The following is a 16,385-nucleotide window of genomic DNA, read 5'->3' on the forward strand; positions in this document are numbered from 1 at the left end:
GGGGTAAACTAGTTGTTGGTTAGTCTAAAATTCTTTACACCTGAGCTCCATGTCTCAGTTGCGAATCGTGACCTTCCCTGAAGTAGGAATTCTCACCGGGCGAGCACGCGACAAGGGGGTAGAGTCGTGGTGGTATTATCAGAGCTCCCAATGTTATATAATGTCCCTTTGCTCTGCAAAATAAACTCCATCAACCAAAGCAGAACCCAGGTGGTTTACAAGATCAATCATCTGCTTCTGCTTCTTCAATCCAGTCTCGTTTGGTCATTTTCCCCCTTTCGCCTACGTCTCCACCAGCCATTATGGCGAAGTTGACCTCTTTCTTGTTGGCTTCGGCCTACCTGGTCTCTTCGGGTCACAGCATCCCACTCAAGGATGCGAAGAGAACCCAAGATGTCCTCCAAGCTCGTCAGATCGATTTGTCCGATGTTCCTGTGACTACAAGCTACAGTTCAGCCATCAAAACAGTTCAATCACCCACCGCTACTGTCGATTCAACAGCCACTGGGGTATTTCTTCATCTAACATATCCCGCCGAGACGTGTTCACTGACACACCGCAGAGCTTTCTAACAGGTCTTCCTTCAGGCGGCTTTACAAGAGACCCGCTTCGTGGTCCGGGCGCCTCAACCGCCACCAAGCCACTGTCTCCAAGCCCAACCTCACTAAAGCCTGGACCTACATCCGTAAACAGGATCGCTTCAGGCGATATTTTCCAGCCAATTGGAAACGAAGCACCTCCTTCATATATCCCTTCTCGCAATGACCATCCTGTTCGCAAACAATTTATCGATGATGGTGATGTGCCAACTGAGACGAACAAGTTTTACGCAAACTTCTTCCTCGGTACCCAATCATTTCCAGTATGGACACACCCATACTCTCTATGCTGGGCCAAAGGCTTTGGTGGCTCTTATGGTACGTCAAGTTGTCACTTCTCGGCTTGAGAAAATTGCTAATTTTGACTCTTCAAGGCATTGCTGTCAGCCACACGGTTAGGGACCAATTTGCTTTTGGACCCTCCGTTGAAAACCCGCGATACTTTATATCACCACTTGGCATTCAGCACATTGTTCTTTCTGCAGCCGAGCTTCAGCAGGATACACAGCTTTCCGTTAATGACCTCGGCAGTTTCTCTGCAAATGCCAACTTGCGAGCTAGTTCCGGATCTAAGATCCTGATATCGGTACCCGTGGTTCAGGGTATGGGTATGGCAACCGCCATCTATGCCGGTGCTAGACCAGTCCTCACCAGCAATGTGTTCTTCCGTTCACTGTCATATGTTGGATCAGTCAATGGGGGAACCTACAAGTACAGGATCGTCCTCAACGACGGCACCTGTTGGCTACTTTATGCTACGTCATCCAGTTCTGTTGGTACTATTCCCTTCACGCTGGACAGCACTGCCAAGATCAGTGGCCCGGCAAACTTCATTGGAACCATCCAGGTCGCCAAAAACCCTTCAGGCCAAGATATGGAGAGCGTTTTTGACAAGAGCGCTGGTGCTTACGCTACTGATGCTACCCTTACCGGATCAGTCAATGGTGCATCTGGAAGCTACTCCATCAGCTGGACCAAGGGTGGCATGACTAGCCAAACTTTGCTCATGTATGCGCTGCCACATCACGTGGAATCATTTGATCAACAAACCCAGGCGGCTCTCAAGAACATCACACTCGTCACCACAACCAAGGGCTTTGCACAGGCCATTCTTGCTGACAAGATGACCATGGTTGAGAATGATCTTCCCACCACGATTGGATTTGCTCCCTGGTCGAAGAACGCCAACGGCGCTGGAGGCACCCAGAGGACTAGCCTTAGCTCACAGGCCATTACACTCATCAACCAAGTAGGCGTTGCTGAACTCAGCCAGGACATGATCCCCCAGACTTCATTGAACAGCATGTACTACTCAGGCAAAGGATGCGCAAAGTTCGCCTCTATCATCTGGACCTTGAACTCCATGACCGGCAACAGCCAATACGCAGCAGCTGGACTCGTCAGGCTCAAGCAAGCCTTGGATGTCTTTATCAAGAACACCCAGCCCGAGCCACTAGTCTACGACAACGTGTGGAAAGGTATCGTCTCCGGCGCCAGCTACAAGCCTCCTTATGATGTTGGTCTCGACTTTGGCAACACTCTCTACAACGACCACCACTTCCACTACGGCTACTTTGTCTACACCGCCGCCGTCATCGGCCACCTCGACCCCTCCTGGCTCACCCAAGGCAACAACAAAGCCTGGATCAATGCCCTAGTCCGCGACTTCGCCAACCCCGTCGAAGACCAATACTTCCCCATGTACCGCTCCTTCGACTGGTTCCACGGCCACTCATGGGCCAAAGGCCTCTTCGAGTCCGGCGACGGCAAGGACCAAGAATCCACCTCTGAAGACACCTTTTCCAGCTACGCCGTCAAAATGTGGGGCAAGACCATTGGCGACGCAAACATGGAAGCCCGCGCAAACCTGCAGCTTGCCATCCAAGCCCGCAGCCTCCACAACTACTTCCTCATGGAGTCCGACAACAAGAACCAGCCGCCGACCTTCATCAAGAACAAGGTCACCGGCATCCTGTTCGAGAACAAGATCGATCACACCACGTACTTTGGCGCCAACACCGAGTACATCGAGGGCATCCATATGATTCCGATCAACCCTTCTTCGGCATACACGCGCCGCGCAACGTTCGTGCAGCAGGAGTGGGACACGTACTTTAGCAATGGGCGCGCCGAGCAGGTCCAGGGCGGATGGAGGAGCATCCTCAAGTCCAACCAGGCCCTGATTGATCCCCAGTCTTCGTGGCAGTTCTTCTCCAACCCCAGTTTCGCAGAGACGCTGGATGGAGGTGCTAGTCGCACGTGGTATTTGGCTTATTCGGCTGCGCTGATGGGCGCTTAGAATGAGAATAGGCGTGCATGTGTGTAGATGGTGGGGCTGGATATAGAGGGATGAGGGGTGGAAACGTATATATATCTATGGCTTTGGTAAGGTGGGTGAGGACCGATGATGAGTCGGTTGCTGGCTCAGGTACATACAGCGTGACATGGTTTGGTTATCATGAACGCCTACGATTTTTACGACTGATGAGATATTGGATTGTTTTGCTACTACCACTACGAGGAGGATTCGACGCAGGATACAACTGTATATATTGCTTTTTTAGATAGTTCCTGGGCAATCGATCTTTATACGTTGAAACATTGTGAGTACTGGATTTGTTGGAGCTGTGCGATTTGGTAGTTTGGATGTATCGTGGTTACTGCTTTCTCTTTCAATCAGAATGGTAATGATGACGAAACGAAGCTTGGAGAGCTGGCTTAGAGGTGCTGGGCCTCAGTCTTGCGTTTGGATCAGAGAATGAAAAATTCGGCAGTCAGCAGTTAGTAACCATGAAAGCTAGAGCGTAGAAAGGGAGTTGGTTGGGAGATGCTGAGTGGGTTGGATGGGATGAAGGGAGGTTAGTTGATAAAGTCAATAGTGTAGTAATGGCTTGGCCTGGTTTTAGGGTTGATTTCTTCAAGTTGGGATTGGGGCCCTGCGATTCTTCGTAATGGGAGAGTTATGCGGCATCATGTAGGTATGTCTGAGGTGTGAGATGTTCTATCAATTTTTGAAAATTGCATTCCCAGTGTTGTACCATGAGCAGCACAGTCATGCCCGTACAAAACAAATCTATTCGTTGTAACCCAGTGTCCAAACGCCATTGAAATGCTAAGATCCTCGTAGCCGCACCGACTTTCCTTGCTTGTGCAAAGCTTTTTGAAGCACACGGCCGAGCAGCATGCATCGTGTATAGCCGCCAGCTGCGACTACTCCATCATGACTCGGCATCACACGCTCCTTCTCAGGTAGCAAGTGCACCACCTAAGCCCAGAACAGCCACATGGCCACTGTAGCAACAAAAGCATACGCCGTGGTCGGCACACCAACTGCAACCGCAGCAGTAGACTTCTTAGGGATATTCTTCGTAGCCGGGCCACCCAAGTACCAAGACCCAATATCTGTCAACTTTCCATCCTGCGTCAACATGGCCGCATTAGCCCCCACATTCGATACGTCGGATCGAAAAGCCCCAAAGTATGAATAATGCGTGATATTCCTATGCATTCACACATTAGCTCATGACCCAACACAGAGACAATCCTTCTCCTTTCCCTTCGTCCAACAAAAAAATCAGGAGATGTAGAGATGGAGAAAGTAAACTTACGGCCAAGAATCAAAACTCGTCGCACTCATGTTATAAAACGACTGCGCCTCCTCCAATGGCTGATTCGGATACCCATACTCGGTAACCCACACGGTCAAGTTGGGCCATTTACTCGTCACCCGCCCAATATGGCTCATCATGCCCTCGAAATTGCCGTACCAATGCACAGGAATAAAGTCTGGGTTGCACCCGCCATTGCACTCGTTGTAGAAATTCTCGAGCCACTGCCACCCAGTTTCCGCGCCAGTAACGCCAGGAGCGCCTAGCTTGACGCCGAGTTCTTTCAGGGGTTCCATTTCGGCTTTCCAGCGCGCGGCGGCGAGGCTGGCGGCGAGGCTGGAGCCGCCCGTGTCGTAGCCGCCGTCGGGCTCGTTGAAGCCGAGGACGTAGCTGATGTTTGCGCCGTTTGCGATTTGCTGTTTGACCGAGTCGAGGAAGGGGGTGCCTTTGTCGTCAGGACTGGCGCCCCAGAGCATAGGGACGAATTGCATGGCGTTGTTTTTGGCGTACTCGTCTGTAGGCTCTGGTTTGTAGTTGTAGTACCATGTCGGCGGGGAAGGGCCTTCTAGCCAGATTTTGTCGTCTTCCGGGTGTTTGTTGGAGGGGACATGGCAGAGACCGCGTTTGGAAGACGATGAGGCGACGGATTGGGCGGTCGTGGTGCTGGCGAGCAGCACCGTTGTAGCGGAGAGGAGCGCGATGTGTCGCATGGCTGTTTGCAAGAGATTATGCGAATTCTACAGGATCGGGGTTTTTTTTTCTTCTTCCTCTTCTTTTTCTAGCACGATCCTTTTGTACCAGCAATGGGCCACGGGTCTTGGGTAATTTCGAGTAAACGTAGTCGTACCAGCAATTGCAACGAGCGACTTGCTCGAATCAACAGGCGTGCGATTGTAAACGACAGATGCAACACGATAGACGGGATCAAAGACGGGAACTGGTAAATCAAACGTCACAATAACGAATGACCCAAGAAGAAAAGCGAGAGAGGGAAATGTAAAAACGACTCTCTCAAAGTCGCAAGAAAGAGAGAGAGAAAGGTATCGGGCGAAGACAAGCGACCCTTTTCATCCACACACCCCAATCCTTTTCCCTTTACACAACATTAAACCACTCCAAAAAGGGCCACTCAAGCCCGCCACGCGCAGCCGTCCTAACCTTAAAAGGAGGTGGAGGGTCCAAGAATATGCCGATACGGGCGGCCCACGCCCGCAAGCCACCATTATTGCCCTTGGCACTCACACTTGTCAATACCCAAAACAGCGGGTACAACGCCTAGAACCACTGTCTAGAACCACTTTGCTACGAACGCGAGAACAAGTCGCTCTTCCCTCTTTTTTTTTTAGAAAAAAGAAGAAAAAAGAAGAAAGGAAAAACAAAACGCAGACAGTAACAGAGAGAAAAAAAATATCAGAACACCAGCTTTCCAAGAAAGGAAGGCTTGGGAAACAAAACAGAACCCCAAGCCATCATCTCGGGTACGTACGCCGGTATGCACTACTTATCAAACTAAGCCCTTCGTTATCGCCAATCCATCCATCCCTCGACCGCCAAACACCCAACACAACTCAGCAACCAAGAAACTCGCACCCCCCTTCCAAACTCAAACCCCCAAACGCGGCCTCTCTCTCTTTCTCTCTCGGCCATAGGGCCTTTTTGCCGTCGTTGAAACCCGCCAAAGTAAGTAAAAAGGCCTAAAATAAAAAAGGCGCCTGCCTAGAAGCTAGTAGTAGTCTCCCGTTCTTGGCACTTGGACTAGTTTTGGTTTGGCTGAAAGAGAGAGAGAGAGAGAGAGAGAGAGAGAAAGATAATGCACGGGAAATCGGAATTGGGGGATTCTCGCGTACTGCTTACGTCTGGCAAGGTAGAGAGCGCGGGGGGGGGGGGGGAAGCTACTAGACAAAATCCCGCCCCCTACTACAACAACATAGATGCAAGCCAAAACCTTTGTGCGTGTGTATATATATGTAAAAAAGAGGGGGGAGGGGGGGAATGGAGAAAAGGGATGAGTTTCTGTCTGTCTTTCTGTCTGTCTACTGCACAAGATTATGTGTGTCTTGGTCTCCTCCTCCCCCCGGGCGGTAAAGTAGAGTAGTGTGTGTGTTTTTTTGGGGGTTTCCCTGACGCAGGAACAAAAAGAGAGCTAGCACTAGCACAGCCAGCCACAAAAAAAGCTGAGGTGCCGCACACACACACACACAACTCGCGCACCCCGCCGCGGACACTTTCTTAGGTTACCCCCCCCCCCCCCCCCCAGTCGCGTACTTCAGCCGCAGCGTAGCGATGCCCTTGTCCCTGTAGCGACACGCGATTTCGGCTGCATTTTCTTTTTTGGCCAAATGGCAGAGTAAAGCATGTGAGGAACGGTTCGTGAACTCTTTTTCTCTCTCTCTTTTTTTTTACGGTGCTTTGCGGGTAAAAGTAGGGAATGGGGAGGAGGAGGAGGAGGGGGGGGGGGGGGGGGGGGGGGGGGGAAATATAGCAAGAGGGCGAAGAATGCATGGACTTTGGAGGGGTCATGTTCGGCTTGGCGTGGAGTTGTTCTCTTGTGTGTATGTGAGTGTGTGTGTGTGTGAAGAAGGGTTTTTTAGGGTGGAGGTTTGATGGAGTCGTCCGTGTTGCTCATGCGGCTTTAGTGGATGTACTTGCAATGTGGAGGGATGACGGGGTAATACTTTGTTACAGGTCTGCCCTGGGTACTGCATAGAAGGAGGTGTTGCATGACGTAGGCTATTCTAGACTGGCGGGGCTAAGTGCTGTTGTTTTCGTCCGAAAAAAAGAAACGCACAAGGGTAGTAAGGTTTTCTCGGATGCATGAGGTGCGTTGATTGTTTGAAAACAGGGAGTAATCACTTTTCTTCAGTCCGATCATCAAAGAATGTAGCAAATAGAAAAAGAAAAATTAATGGCACATCAAGTGGGTATTCAGGGGACGACAACATCAGTGGTTCACCATAGCATGTTCAATTTGTTTTGAATTATATGATATTTGGTATTTGAGATTTGGTATATGGTGTTCGACATCTACACTAGACATTCCCAGTCTCCTTACTTCCCCCCTTCCCCCCCCCCCCCCCCCCCCCCCACTCTATATCTCCATGTCTCCCACCTCTTCTTTATTCACAAGCTCCCAGGCTTTCAACTTATCCATTCCCCACCTCCTCGTCCCCTTTGACTTCACTTTTCCTTCCCCTTTCACAATGACAGAATAAAGAAGAGATTGGCGCAAGCCCCAGGCCTAGCGCTTGACGTGAGAATTACAAAAGAACTGGTATCAGATCTCTTACTTGCGGGCCAAAACAGGAAAACAGAGATGCAAGGAAAGATAAATAGAATAAAAACGACTCAATGAAAGCTTCGTGATCGGGCCGAGCAAGACAGCCGTATAGGGCGTGCCTCGTCAGATGCAATGGAGCTGGTAATGAATGGGGTATATTTGACACGCTCTATCTGTCAAACAACCACCACCAAGTACAGGACAAAAGACTCAAGGAAAGTGGGGAATCAATGCCCAGACGGTACATGTATCTACACTCCGTCTAGGTCTTCGCTTTGAAATGATGCTGGAAACCTATCAACCTAGTACGGACCTCGTTGAGGTTGCCAGGGAGCATTGGAGACGTATCCTGGAGGTTGGTGGTATCCCATTTCCGCGTCGGGCCCTGGGCTGCTGTCGTGACTCCTCATTCGGTCATGCGAAGGTGTGCGGCCGAATGTTGAGGCATCAGCAAGCAGATGGCCTTGGTCGTCTGCAAATGGGCGACCACCAGGACCCGAATAGGCCGTGTGCTGATCGGCAAGAGGCACGGGATCATAGCCCTCGGTGCGGGGACCAAAAGGCGAGGGAAGAGAGCTACGCTTGTACTCTTGAGGATCCATAAGAAGCGAGTTGCGTGCGTCGAGAGGAGTAAGGTTGTCGAGGTCACGAGCTTTCTCTAGAGGGCTGTTAGGGTTGTTTGTGTACGAGTGAGTTTCTGAACTTACCAGCTTCCTTTCTCTTCTTGCGGTGAGGGTTCTCCTTGCAGCAAATGATGATTGCGTTGACGGCGATGAGTATACCCAAAACACCAGTCAGGGTAGCCTGCACAACGACAAGCACAAGACCGGTGACCGTCTTTGTCGTCTGGCTCATGCCCAGCTCCTCGACGAAAACCAAGATACAGACGACGGACAAGACGCGAATAACAGAAATGGAAATGTTGATCCAGTTGCTAGACTTGAGAGAGTACGGGCGAGCCCAGAGAAGCATGATGAGGAGCAGGGATTCGACAATGAGTTGACCAGCGGCTTGGGCAAGACCGTGACCGTTTGCGCCTGCAATGACACATCCGCGGGCAAAGATGAAGACAATGGCCGGTACGAAGATCCACCAGTAACTCTTCTTGTAGTTTTCGTAGAAGATGCTGTACTTGCGCCAGACTTCCTTGTCGTTGTAGAGAACATCGGGATTGCCTTCCATCTTCTTGAACTTGTTCGCAATGGTCCAGATCTTCCAGGTGAAGAAGGCCAGAATTCCGGTAAAAGCAGCCAGAGTGACACCGGCCAACGTCTTGACCGCCCAAGAATCACCATTCTTGAACTGGTAAACACAGTAGAGGACCCAGATACCGTAGAGCAAGAGAATCAAGTTGGTAATGGTCTTTGCCAGGGTCCACCAGTATCGCTTGCGGAAGCTCGTCAGACGCTTGGGGAAGCTACCAAAGAGAGCCCAGGTTTCCAGGATAACCTTGAAGAGCAGGATACCAACGGTGATGGCAGCAACGACAATGGCAAAGATGAGCAGAACAGTCATGAAGGCATTGCGATCGGGGATTGAGTACTCCTGGATGTAGCCCTGCATGTCCTTTGCGTAGATCATGACCTTGCTGTCGCTCTCCTGCGGGGCCGAGTTCTGGTTGACATTGGTGTTCAGTTCATCACGAGCCCATAGAAGGAGGTTCATAGCGCGCTTGCTCAAGCTCTTGTCCTGGTTTACGTGGACGAGGGTCGCGTTCTTGAGGTAATCGTAGTTGCTTTCGGTAAGATTGCCGCCGGTATTCTTACGGAACGTGTCAATGGAGCGTTGCATGTCGTCCCAGCAGATAAGACCAGTACTGAAACCAAAGTTGTGGGCCCAGCTGCGATATACACCAGGAACGTCGGCACTCATCATGCCGTTGAGTGACATGGCCTGGAACCATCCAATAATATCTCCAAAGGTAGGGCTGGACTGAGCGGCGCCAGCGTGTCCGGCGCTCGCGAAGGCGGCCATACCAGAGACGGCCAGAGCACCGGCAGCGAGTCCTGCAGCGATGTACTGCACACCCGTGGTGGAAAGAGATTTTCCGTTGGTGACTGACGAGGTGATACAGGCCAGGTCTTGGTTGGTGTCAATAGATCGGAGGTACATCTTGGCCTGACTATCGATATCCGGAATGTTGAAGGCTATGCCGGGGATCTGGGACAAGATGTCGTCTGGAATGCTTTGTTCACCTTGTGCGCTAAATGTGCCCGAAGGAACTGGGCTGGGTTAGCATTTGATCTGCTGAGGGCGCCAGAAGAGAGAATTGTGCGTACCTGGACACAGCTGGTCAACCTTGACGTCACCATCGCAAGGGTTGAAGGTTCTGTTGTAGACGTTTCGACCATATGCGGCGACAGTGAGGGTGGCCATGACCTTTTGCGTCTTCTCGTTTGTGCCGGAGACATCGAAAGTAACCTTCTTAGTGGAGCGGTCGAATTTGATGTTGAGCTGGTTTACTGTAATGTCCGAAGGGCCGTCGAGACAGGAGCTGAAGCCGTTGGTCTGCAAAACGTCGCCCGCCATTGCGCCTAGAGGGGCCGAGGCGAGTAATATGAAGGGGGCGAGCATGGCCGAGTATCTTGTGTTGAGCCTCATTGTTGCTGGTGGTGCTGGTGGTCGTGTTTGGTGGTCGTCCGCCCGCGGGCGTTCCTCACAGGGGGAGAGCGACTGTCGATAGCGAAGGGCGTGTGCGACGGACGTGCCGAGAGGGCGAGAAAAAAGGGAGAAACAGATAGATTAAATGGCGTATGGGGGGCGTGGTGTCAAGCAGAGCAGGTGTGGAAAGCGAAGGACAAAAAAACAAGAGGGGGCGATTGCGGCGGGAAGCAGGCAGTGGGCGGGCAAGCGTCCTGGCAGAAGCGACGGTAGTGCAGGTGAAACAGATAACGAACGAGAGCGAGCGATGTGGTGGTTGAGGAGAGGGAAGAGAGGCGCCCGAGCCCAGTATTCTGCTCTGGTCTGAAACCGTGCGGGCAGCGAGGCAAGGGGGGGCGGGCACGCGAATCAGGCAAAGACGCGCGGCGCTAGCTGCACTGGGATGGGGGAATGGCGCAGGCCTCTGGATCCAGCGCTATCGAAGGATGCTTGTTGGGCCGCGTTCGAGAACACGAACGAGCTGGGCGACGAGGCGGAAGGGGAACTCGGTGCAGGTACAGCAGGGAGAGACGGTTGCAAAGGGCGCGGGAATGCCTTTCTTTTTATCAGCCGCCCTGCGCTCGTCGGCCGTGGCACAGATAAGTGCTTGGTAGACGCTGCTAGCCGACTAGCTACATAAAACACACACACACTAAGTACTTATTGCTAGACAATGGCAAGACAAGACACGGCGGTGCACACACGAGGGCTGACTAGCTAACCCGACCTGTCTGCTGTGCTGCCAGCAAAGACAGTCGTCTCGTAATCGCGCACACGAGCTGAGCAATGCTGCTCCACGGCCAGCCTATCGACGCCCCTCACTCGGGTCCGTGACAAGACGATTCGCCGCCCTCCTAAGCATCCCCAGAGACGCCTAGCACATGGCCCTTTCGCAATTGCTCACAAACCCCATCCTCCCACAACGGGACGCTGCTGCTGCTGCTGCTGCTGATGACGCTGCTGATGCACAATTGCCCAACAACAGTCCAAAAGCCATGTCGCTGCGGTGGCCTGGTCGCCGGGCTCTCGCGCCGACCGTTGATGGCGTGGCTGTGCGCGTAAAAATAGACGGCTATCTCTGAATGCAGGGCCACTCTTGACGGTTGCAGTGGCTGGTCCGAGTATGACGTCCGCCAAAGACCGGGCTGTGCATGCGGAAGACGGAAATATCTTGCGCGTCCACATACACGCACACACATGCTGTTGCTGGCGATTGCTCATCCCATCCATTAACGGCGGCAGCAGCAGTCAGTAATAGCAGCAACAATAGCATGCAGTGACCAACCGGCAGGCTTTTCACCTAGCCAAGACACTCCCGTCAGCCCGTGTGTCTGGGTGGTCGTTGCTTTAGGGCCTAGAGGACATGGAAATCGCCCGTCCAATGCCCTTGACGCCCCTTCATCGTCGCCTGGACCACGCGATCTCTCAGCCGGCAGCCAGAGTCAGAATGCCGCTGGGCCAGTCCCTTTGCCGCCATCAGGCCCTGCGTCCACCACAGCCCTGGCCACGCGCCTGTCACGCCCGCCTTGCCATTGCACCCTTTGTTTTGTTTTTCTACTACACATGTCGGCAGATGGGCACAATCGCCTGGTCGGGTTCCCTCTTGCACAGTCGTAGTATAAGCAACAGGCTATTCATTAATCTCTGTACACTCACTTTCGCTTAACGGGCTCCCTGCCATGTCGGTGCCGTGTTAAGGCTGGGATCTAGAACGGTTTCTCCGAAGTAATTTCCTGCTAATTTCGCATCCCCGCCGCCATCTCGCCTTCAATCAAACCTTGCACTTGCCCACGGCGAGCCGTTACTAAGCAAAGCCCACGTGATCGCTTCAACTTGCTGCTCTTGCTTGTCTGCTGAGAAAGGCGTTTGACGTGCTCATCACGTGAAAGTTATTGCTCCCAAAGCACAGTGCATCACTTGAGAGTCGACTCACTGCCACGGCATGCAACCATGGCCATGCACAAGACGCTCATCTCGTCTCCTTGTTCCAGCATACATACCTCGTGCTTGATCATGTGCCCTGTACTGCCGGCGGACTTTTGCAGCCTCGACTATCCCACCGCAAATCGTCCGTCCGTATGCTGTTGCGCACTCTCAACATTGTGACCGGGAACTCGGCTCCAGTTCTGAGCTGCTCTATTTGCAGTCTGACTTGATGGCAGACCACCACGACTGCAGGCCAAGATGACGCGCGGAAACAGGCCCAGAAGTGAGCATTCCAGAGTGATAGTGACGTTGCATGACCATATCGCGACTGCCGTCAGAGTTGGAATCGGAAGGCGCATCCTGAGTTTTGGGCAAGGAAGGAACCCCTCTGCCTCGTCTTCGTTGGGTGCGTTGCCTCGGAGCATTCTGGGTTTCCAATTCGCTTTTTCTTTTGACCCCAATCAGCTCTCCTCATCCATGTGCCTGCTCTTTTTCCTCATCTCGTGTCTGACCCAACGCATTCTCTCGTTCCTCGTATTACGGTCGTTTCTGCATCATCTAGTCATTAGATATCGTCACCCTTTGCTGCAGAGGGGACCGAGTGTGACACGTCTGGGTCGCGCCAGTGAAGCGCCTCCTACACACGCACGCACACACAAAAAGCCAGGCAGCAACATTAAACCACCCAAGTGACATGACGCTCCTTTTCAAGACGCCCGCCCAGCAAGCAATGCGACCAACACGGCCACGCAGCTGCGCCACTGTTTTCGTTGCCGCCCTAAGCCGCATCTGGTATTGCTTGCGAGAAAACACATCGACCACCACTGCATTTTCCGTCATGGACTTTCGGTGCGCACCTGTCCGCCGATTCGGAATGCCAATGTTTCCATCTGCCGTCTTCGAGATGCTGTTCCTGGTGTAAACTTACGCCTCCGGCCCTCCTCATTGGCCAGTCTGTCGAGTCTCCTTGCATCTCCAGCCGTCCGATCGCGAAATCCTGTCCTAGGGCTCAAGACTTCGCATTGCCCGCACGCATGGCCGTCTTGACCACCGCATGAAACTCGATTATTCGAGCCAGTCGTCGCGTGCCTCGGTCGTCGCAGCGCAGCCCCTCCGCCTGCCCAGAACCTTAACCAAGTTTCGTCACTCGACGACGCCTGCTGCAATTTAGTGGTGACGGAGATTTAATAGTAGTCATACGCTTTAGGGGCAGTGTCACCTAAAGTCGATTCAGGCACATACATCACTGCTACCTTTCCATTCCACTTATAGCCAGGCCTTCCGGAACAAACCAGGAAATAGCATTGGAGTGCGCCCAAGTGTCGGGACAAAACTGTTGTTAATCATTCTTACGTCTCGTGGATTGCTCTTATACCACCATGGTTTATACCGGTAAGCCGAGCCGCGGGTGTGGCATGTGCAAGACTCGCCGAATAAAGGTGTGTATCTCCTTCTCGCAACCATTTCTCTTTCCATACCACCAAGGGTCCAAGCAATCCTTTTTGAATGACCGCAGCCGCTTTTACATACACTCTAGCCTACCCACTAACCTGGCCCAGTGCGACGAAAAACGGCCGACATGTGGCAACTGCAAGAAATCAGCCCGTGTGTGTCCAGGATATCCAGACGACTTTGATCTGGTTTTCCGGGACGAGAATAAGGCAATGGCAAAAAAGGCAAGGAAATCTTCTGGGGCTACTCGATCAAGTAGTAGCACTGGGAGCTCCAGCTCGCATACTTCTCCATATCTGTATGTATTACTGATCCACTAGTGATGCAACCAACCCGCACCAATCAGCCCCATCATGTGCTTGGACGCCATTTCCTTTCTGTCAGTGTCGACTAATTCCTGCTATGTGATTCGCACAAGACAAGAAGTCAGCTAATCCTTTTAGGTCACCATCTTCAACGTTCGAAGGGTGGTCAGTGGACAATGCGCTCGAACGAGGTGAGGCCTCTAGAAGAGCAAAATCAAAATCACAAAAGCGATCAGACTCGATCCAGTCACATCAGCTACTAGCACTATCTAGTGCTGCAACACCTTCACAATCCTTGGATAAGTCATTCGATTTCGAGACTTTTGTCTGGAACTTTGAAAACGCAGTCCCAAACACCATCTTCCTCTCTCCAGAATGCGAAGCTGTGCCCTTTTTCTTCAAAAACTTCATCACCTTGCCGCAACAAGCTGAAAGTACAAGAGGCTTTCTCGAGCACTTGGTTCCCCTTTACAATCGTGCCCGTCCCTCGTCTGTACTGCACCTTGCCACTGATGCTGTTGCGATGGCAACATGTGGTCAGTATCCCGGTAGACAACGGCTCCTTCGCGAAGCTGTGTCCACGTACGGCAAAGCCATCAAGAAGCTGCATGAAGATCTTCGAGATCCCAAAATGTCCAAGAGCAATGAGACAGTGGTTGCTATACTCATGTTCTCTCTATACGAAGTAAGTCATGAGGCCTTTGTTCGACTTGTGTTTCGAGTCGATGGATGATTGAGCTACATCTAACAATCTGCAGACAATCATGAGTACCGACGACACCATCAGAGCATGGGGGAACCATGTCGACGGAGCTGTCGCGTTGACCAAATTAAGAGGGACGGAGCAATTCAACGACCCCATGTCTCATGCTGTATTTCGTGCAGTGCGCACAATGATGGTAAGACTCCACGGTCTATCCACGGGGATCGGTGACTGAGTGAATGTAGATTACAAGCTGCGTGCAGCGATCCAAGCCCATCGAGTCGTTTCCTGGTGCGGCAGGGTGGCTTGGAACTGGCGAGTTCAGTGATGAAAACGCTGCCAACCGGTTAACGCTTATCTGCATTGACCTACCGAATCTTCGCGCCCGCGCAAATACCCTCACCTCTATGCCATATGACCCCAGGTATGAGTCTGAAGCCAAACAGATACTCGATTTCGCACAAACAGTCGATGGGAACCTTGAAGAATGGTATCGCACACTGCCATCGGAATGGAAACACCGCATTATCAGCATATCCAATGAGACACTGGCAGCCGAGGATATTGCCTTGGCAGAGAAGTGGCCTGGCGAGCAGCATGTGTATCATGACGTGCTACTGGCGAGTATCATGAATGACTACCGCGTTTGCAGAATATTTTGTCGCCGGGTCATCATGGCCTGTATAACGTGGCTGAGGTCTGGTGGAGACTTTTCAGAACAAGACCAGGCGTGGAACAAAAGCGTGTTTGTCATTCAAACAATGGTGGATGAGATTAGTGCATGCGTGCCTTTCCACATGAGCTATGAGCTCCAACCTTTGGCCAAGGAGACGGGTCAGGAACAAAACGGTGAGTGTTTGAGACATTACCTAGGATGAACTTTTAGCATTCTGACAGTTTACAGCCGCAGAAGCTTTTGGTGGATACTCGTTAGTCTGGCCACTATACGTCGCAGCAAACGCTGAGAGTGTACCACAAGCGCAACGCGACTGGCTATTTGGTCGACTCTCAGTTATCGGCACCAAGTTTGGACTCAGTAGTGCACAGGTCCTTGTTCTGGCGAGGAGACATGTTCTCATATGTGGACCTATGTTTCCTTAAAAAAAAAGCCTGCTCGTGATCTAGTAGCAAAATAAGAATAAAGTGCAACAAAAAGGAGAGATCATGTCCAGAAAACTTCGTGATCACACATGGGCAAGTCCCATAAAAGTATATATACGGGGGCGCAGCACATAATCTTCGTATCGTGACCCATTCCGTACTGCGGCACGTGTTGTGTGAATGGCTCCTTGGAGTTGTCATACACCAAGGGTCCATGCGATGCCTCTGTCTAAGACACATCTACAGCATGATGTGTGGCAATGATATGTATATACAATGTCAAAAGTGCCTCCCGGCCATACCCCCCCATGCCGCCAATAAAAATAATCACTTGGCAAGCAAGCGCAAAGAAGAAAGAAAACACGATGAAATGCCACCCCCCTCCCCCCCGGATAGATCGGGTGCGGGCCGACGACTCGACGCTAAGGGCTTACTACCCAGCAACCCAGAGTTTCAGCAGCGTCTGGAAGCACTGGACTGCGCCATGTTGAAGGTAAAAATGGGAGCTCGCGCGTTATTTCCCCCCCTTCCCTTTCCCCACCCCCTTGATAGCAATTTTACACAAAGTTGGTGTAGTAGCCACTTTTTTGGGGGGGGGGGGGCCGTAAGCCTTTACGCGCCACTTCGCTCTGACTTTTGAATAAGAAGCCGGTTGGGGTATATCGCCACTACTACTACTATCGTTAACCACCCAACTTTGCCTGCTCTTTCCACTCGCTCTCTTTCGCACAAAACCCCCGCACGCCCACGCGCCCCCCCGCGCGCGCCCGCACC

At 52.0% G+C, this 16,385-nt stretch overlaps 4 protein-coding genes across 4 annotated transcripts; 2 read left to right on the forward strand and 2 right to left on the reverse strand.

Moving 5' to 3' along the window:
- Positions 1-302: 302 nt before the first annotated feature.
- On the forward strand, positions 303-2,898 carry PSV08DRAFT_168084 (endo-1,3(4)-beta-glucanase; the record flags this gene model as incomplete). Its single annotated transcript, XM_066091842.1, has 3 exons — positions 303-509; positions 563-917; positions 974-2,898. The coding sequence occupies 3 exons, from the start codon at positions 303-305 to the stop codon at positions 2,896-2,898; spliced, it is 2,487 nt and encodes an 828-aa protein (XP_065949994.1).
- Positions 2,899-3,586: 688 nt separating this feature from the next.
- On the reverse strand, positions 3,587-4,917 carry PSV08DRAFT_406655 (glycoside hydrolase; the record flags this gene model as incomplete). The annotated part of the gene is made up of 2 exons (XM_014218507.1): positions 3,587-4,099; positions 4,208-4,917. 2 exons carry the CDS (start codon positions 4,915-4,917, stop codon positions 3,865-3,867), a joined length of 945 nt encoding a protein of 314 aa, XP_014073982.1. The 3' UTR covers positions 3,587-3,864.
- A 2,685-nt stretch (positions 4,918-7,602) lies between these two features.
- Positions 7,603-10,289, reverse strand: PSV08DRAFT_2878 (uncharacterized protein). Its single transcript, XM_014218505.2, has 3 exons — positions 9,764-10,289; positions 8,192-9,706; positions 7,603-8,142 (listed from the first exon to the last, which is right to left on the reverse strand). Exons 1-3 carry the CDS (start codon positions 10,083-10,085, stop codon positions 7,787-7,789), a joined length of 2,193 nt encoding a protein of 730 aa, XP_014073980.1. The 5' UTR covers positions 10,086-10,289; the 3' UTR covers positions 7,603-7,786.
- A 2,994-nt stretch (positions 10,290-13,283) lies between these two features.
- On the forward strand, positions 13,284-15,678 carry PSV08DRAFT_398149 (uncharacterized protein). The gene is made up of 6 exons (XM_066093554.1): positions 13,284-13,489; positions 13,610-13,800; positions 13,946-14,492; positions 14,566-14,706; positions 14,756-15,359; positions 15,415-15,678. Exons 1-6 carry the CDS (start codon positions 13,430-13,432, stop codon positions 15,609-15,611), a joined length of 1,740 nt encoding a protein of 579 aa, XP_065949995.1. The 5' UTR covers positions 13,284-13,429; the 3' UTR covers positions 15,612-15,678.
- Positions 15,679-16,385: the final 707 nt, after the last annotated feature.

The sequence above is a fragment of the Bipolaris maydis genome (assembly GCF_028858645.1).
Source record: "Bipolaris maydis strain C4 unplaced genomic scaffold PSV08scaffold_1, whole genome shotgun sequence".
Classification (NCBI taxonomy): domain Eukaryota; kingdom Fungi; phylum Ascomycota; class Dothideomycetes; order Pleosporales; family Pleosporaceae; genus Bipolaris; species Bipolaris maydis.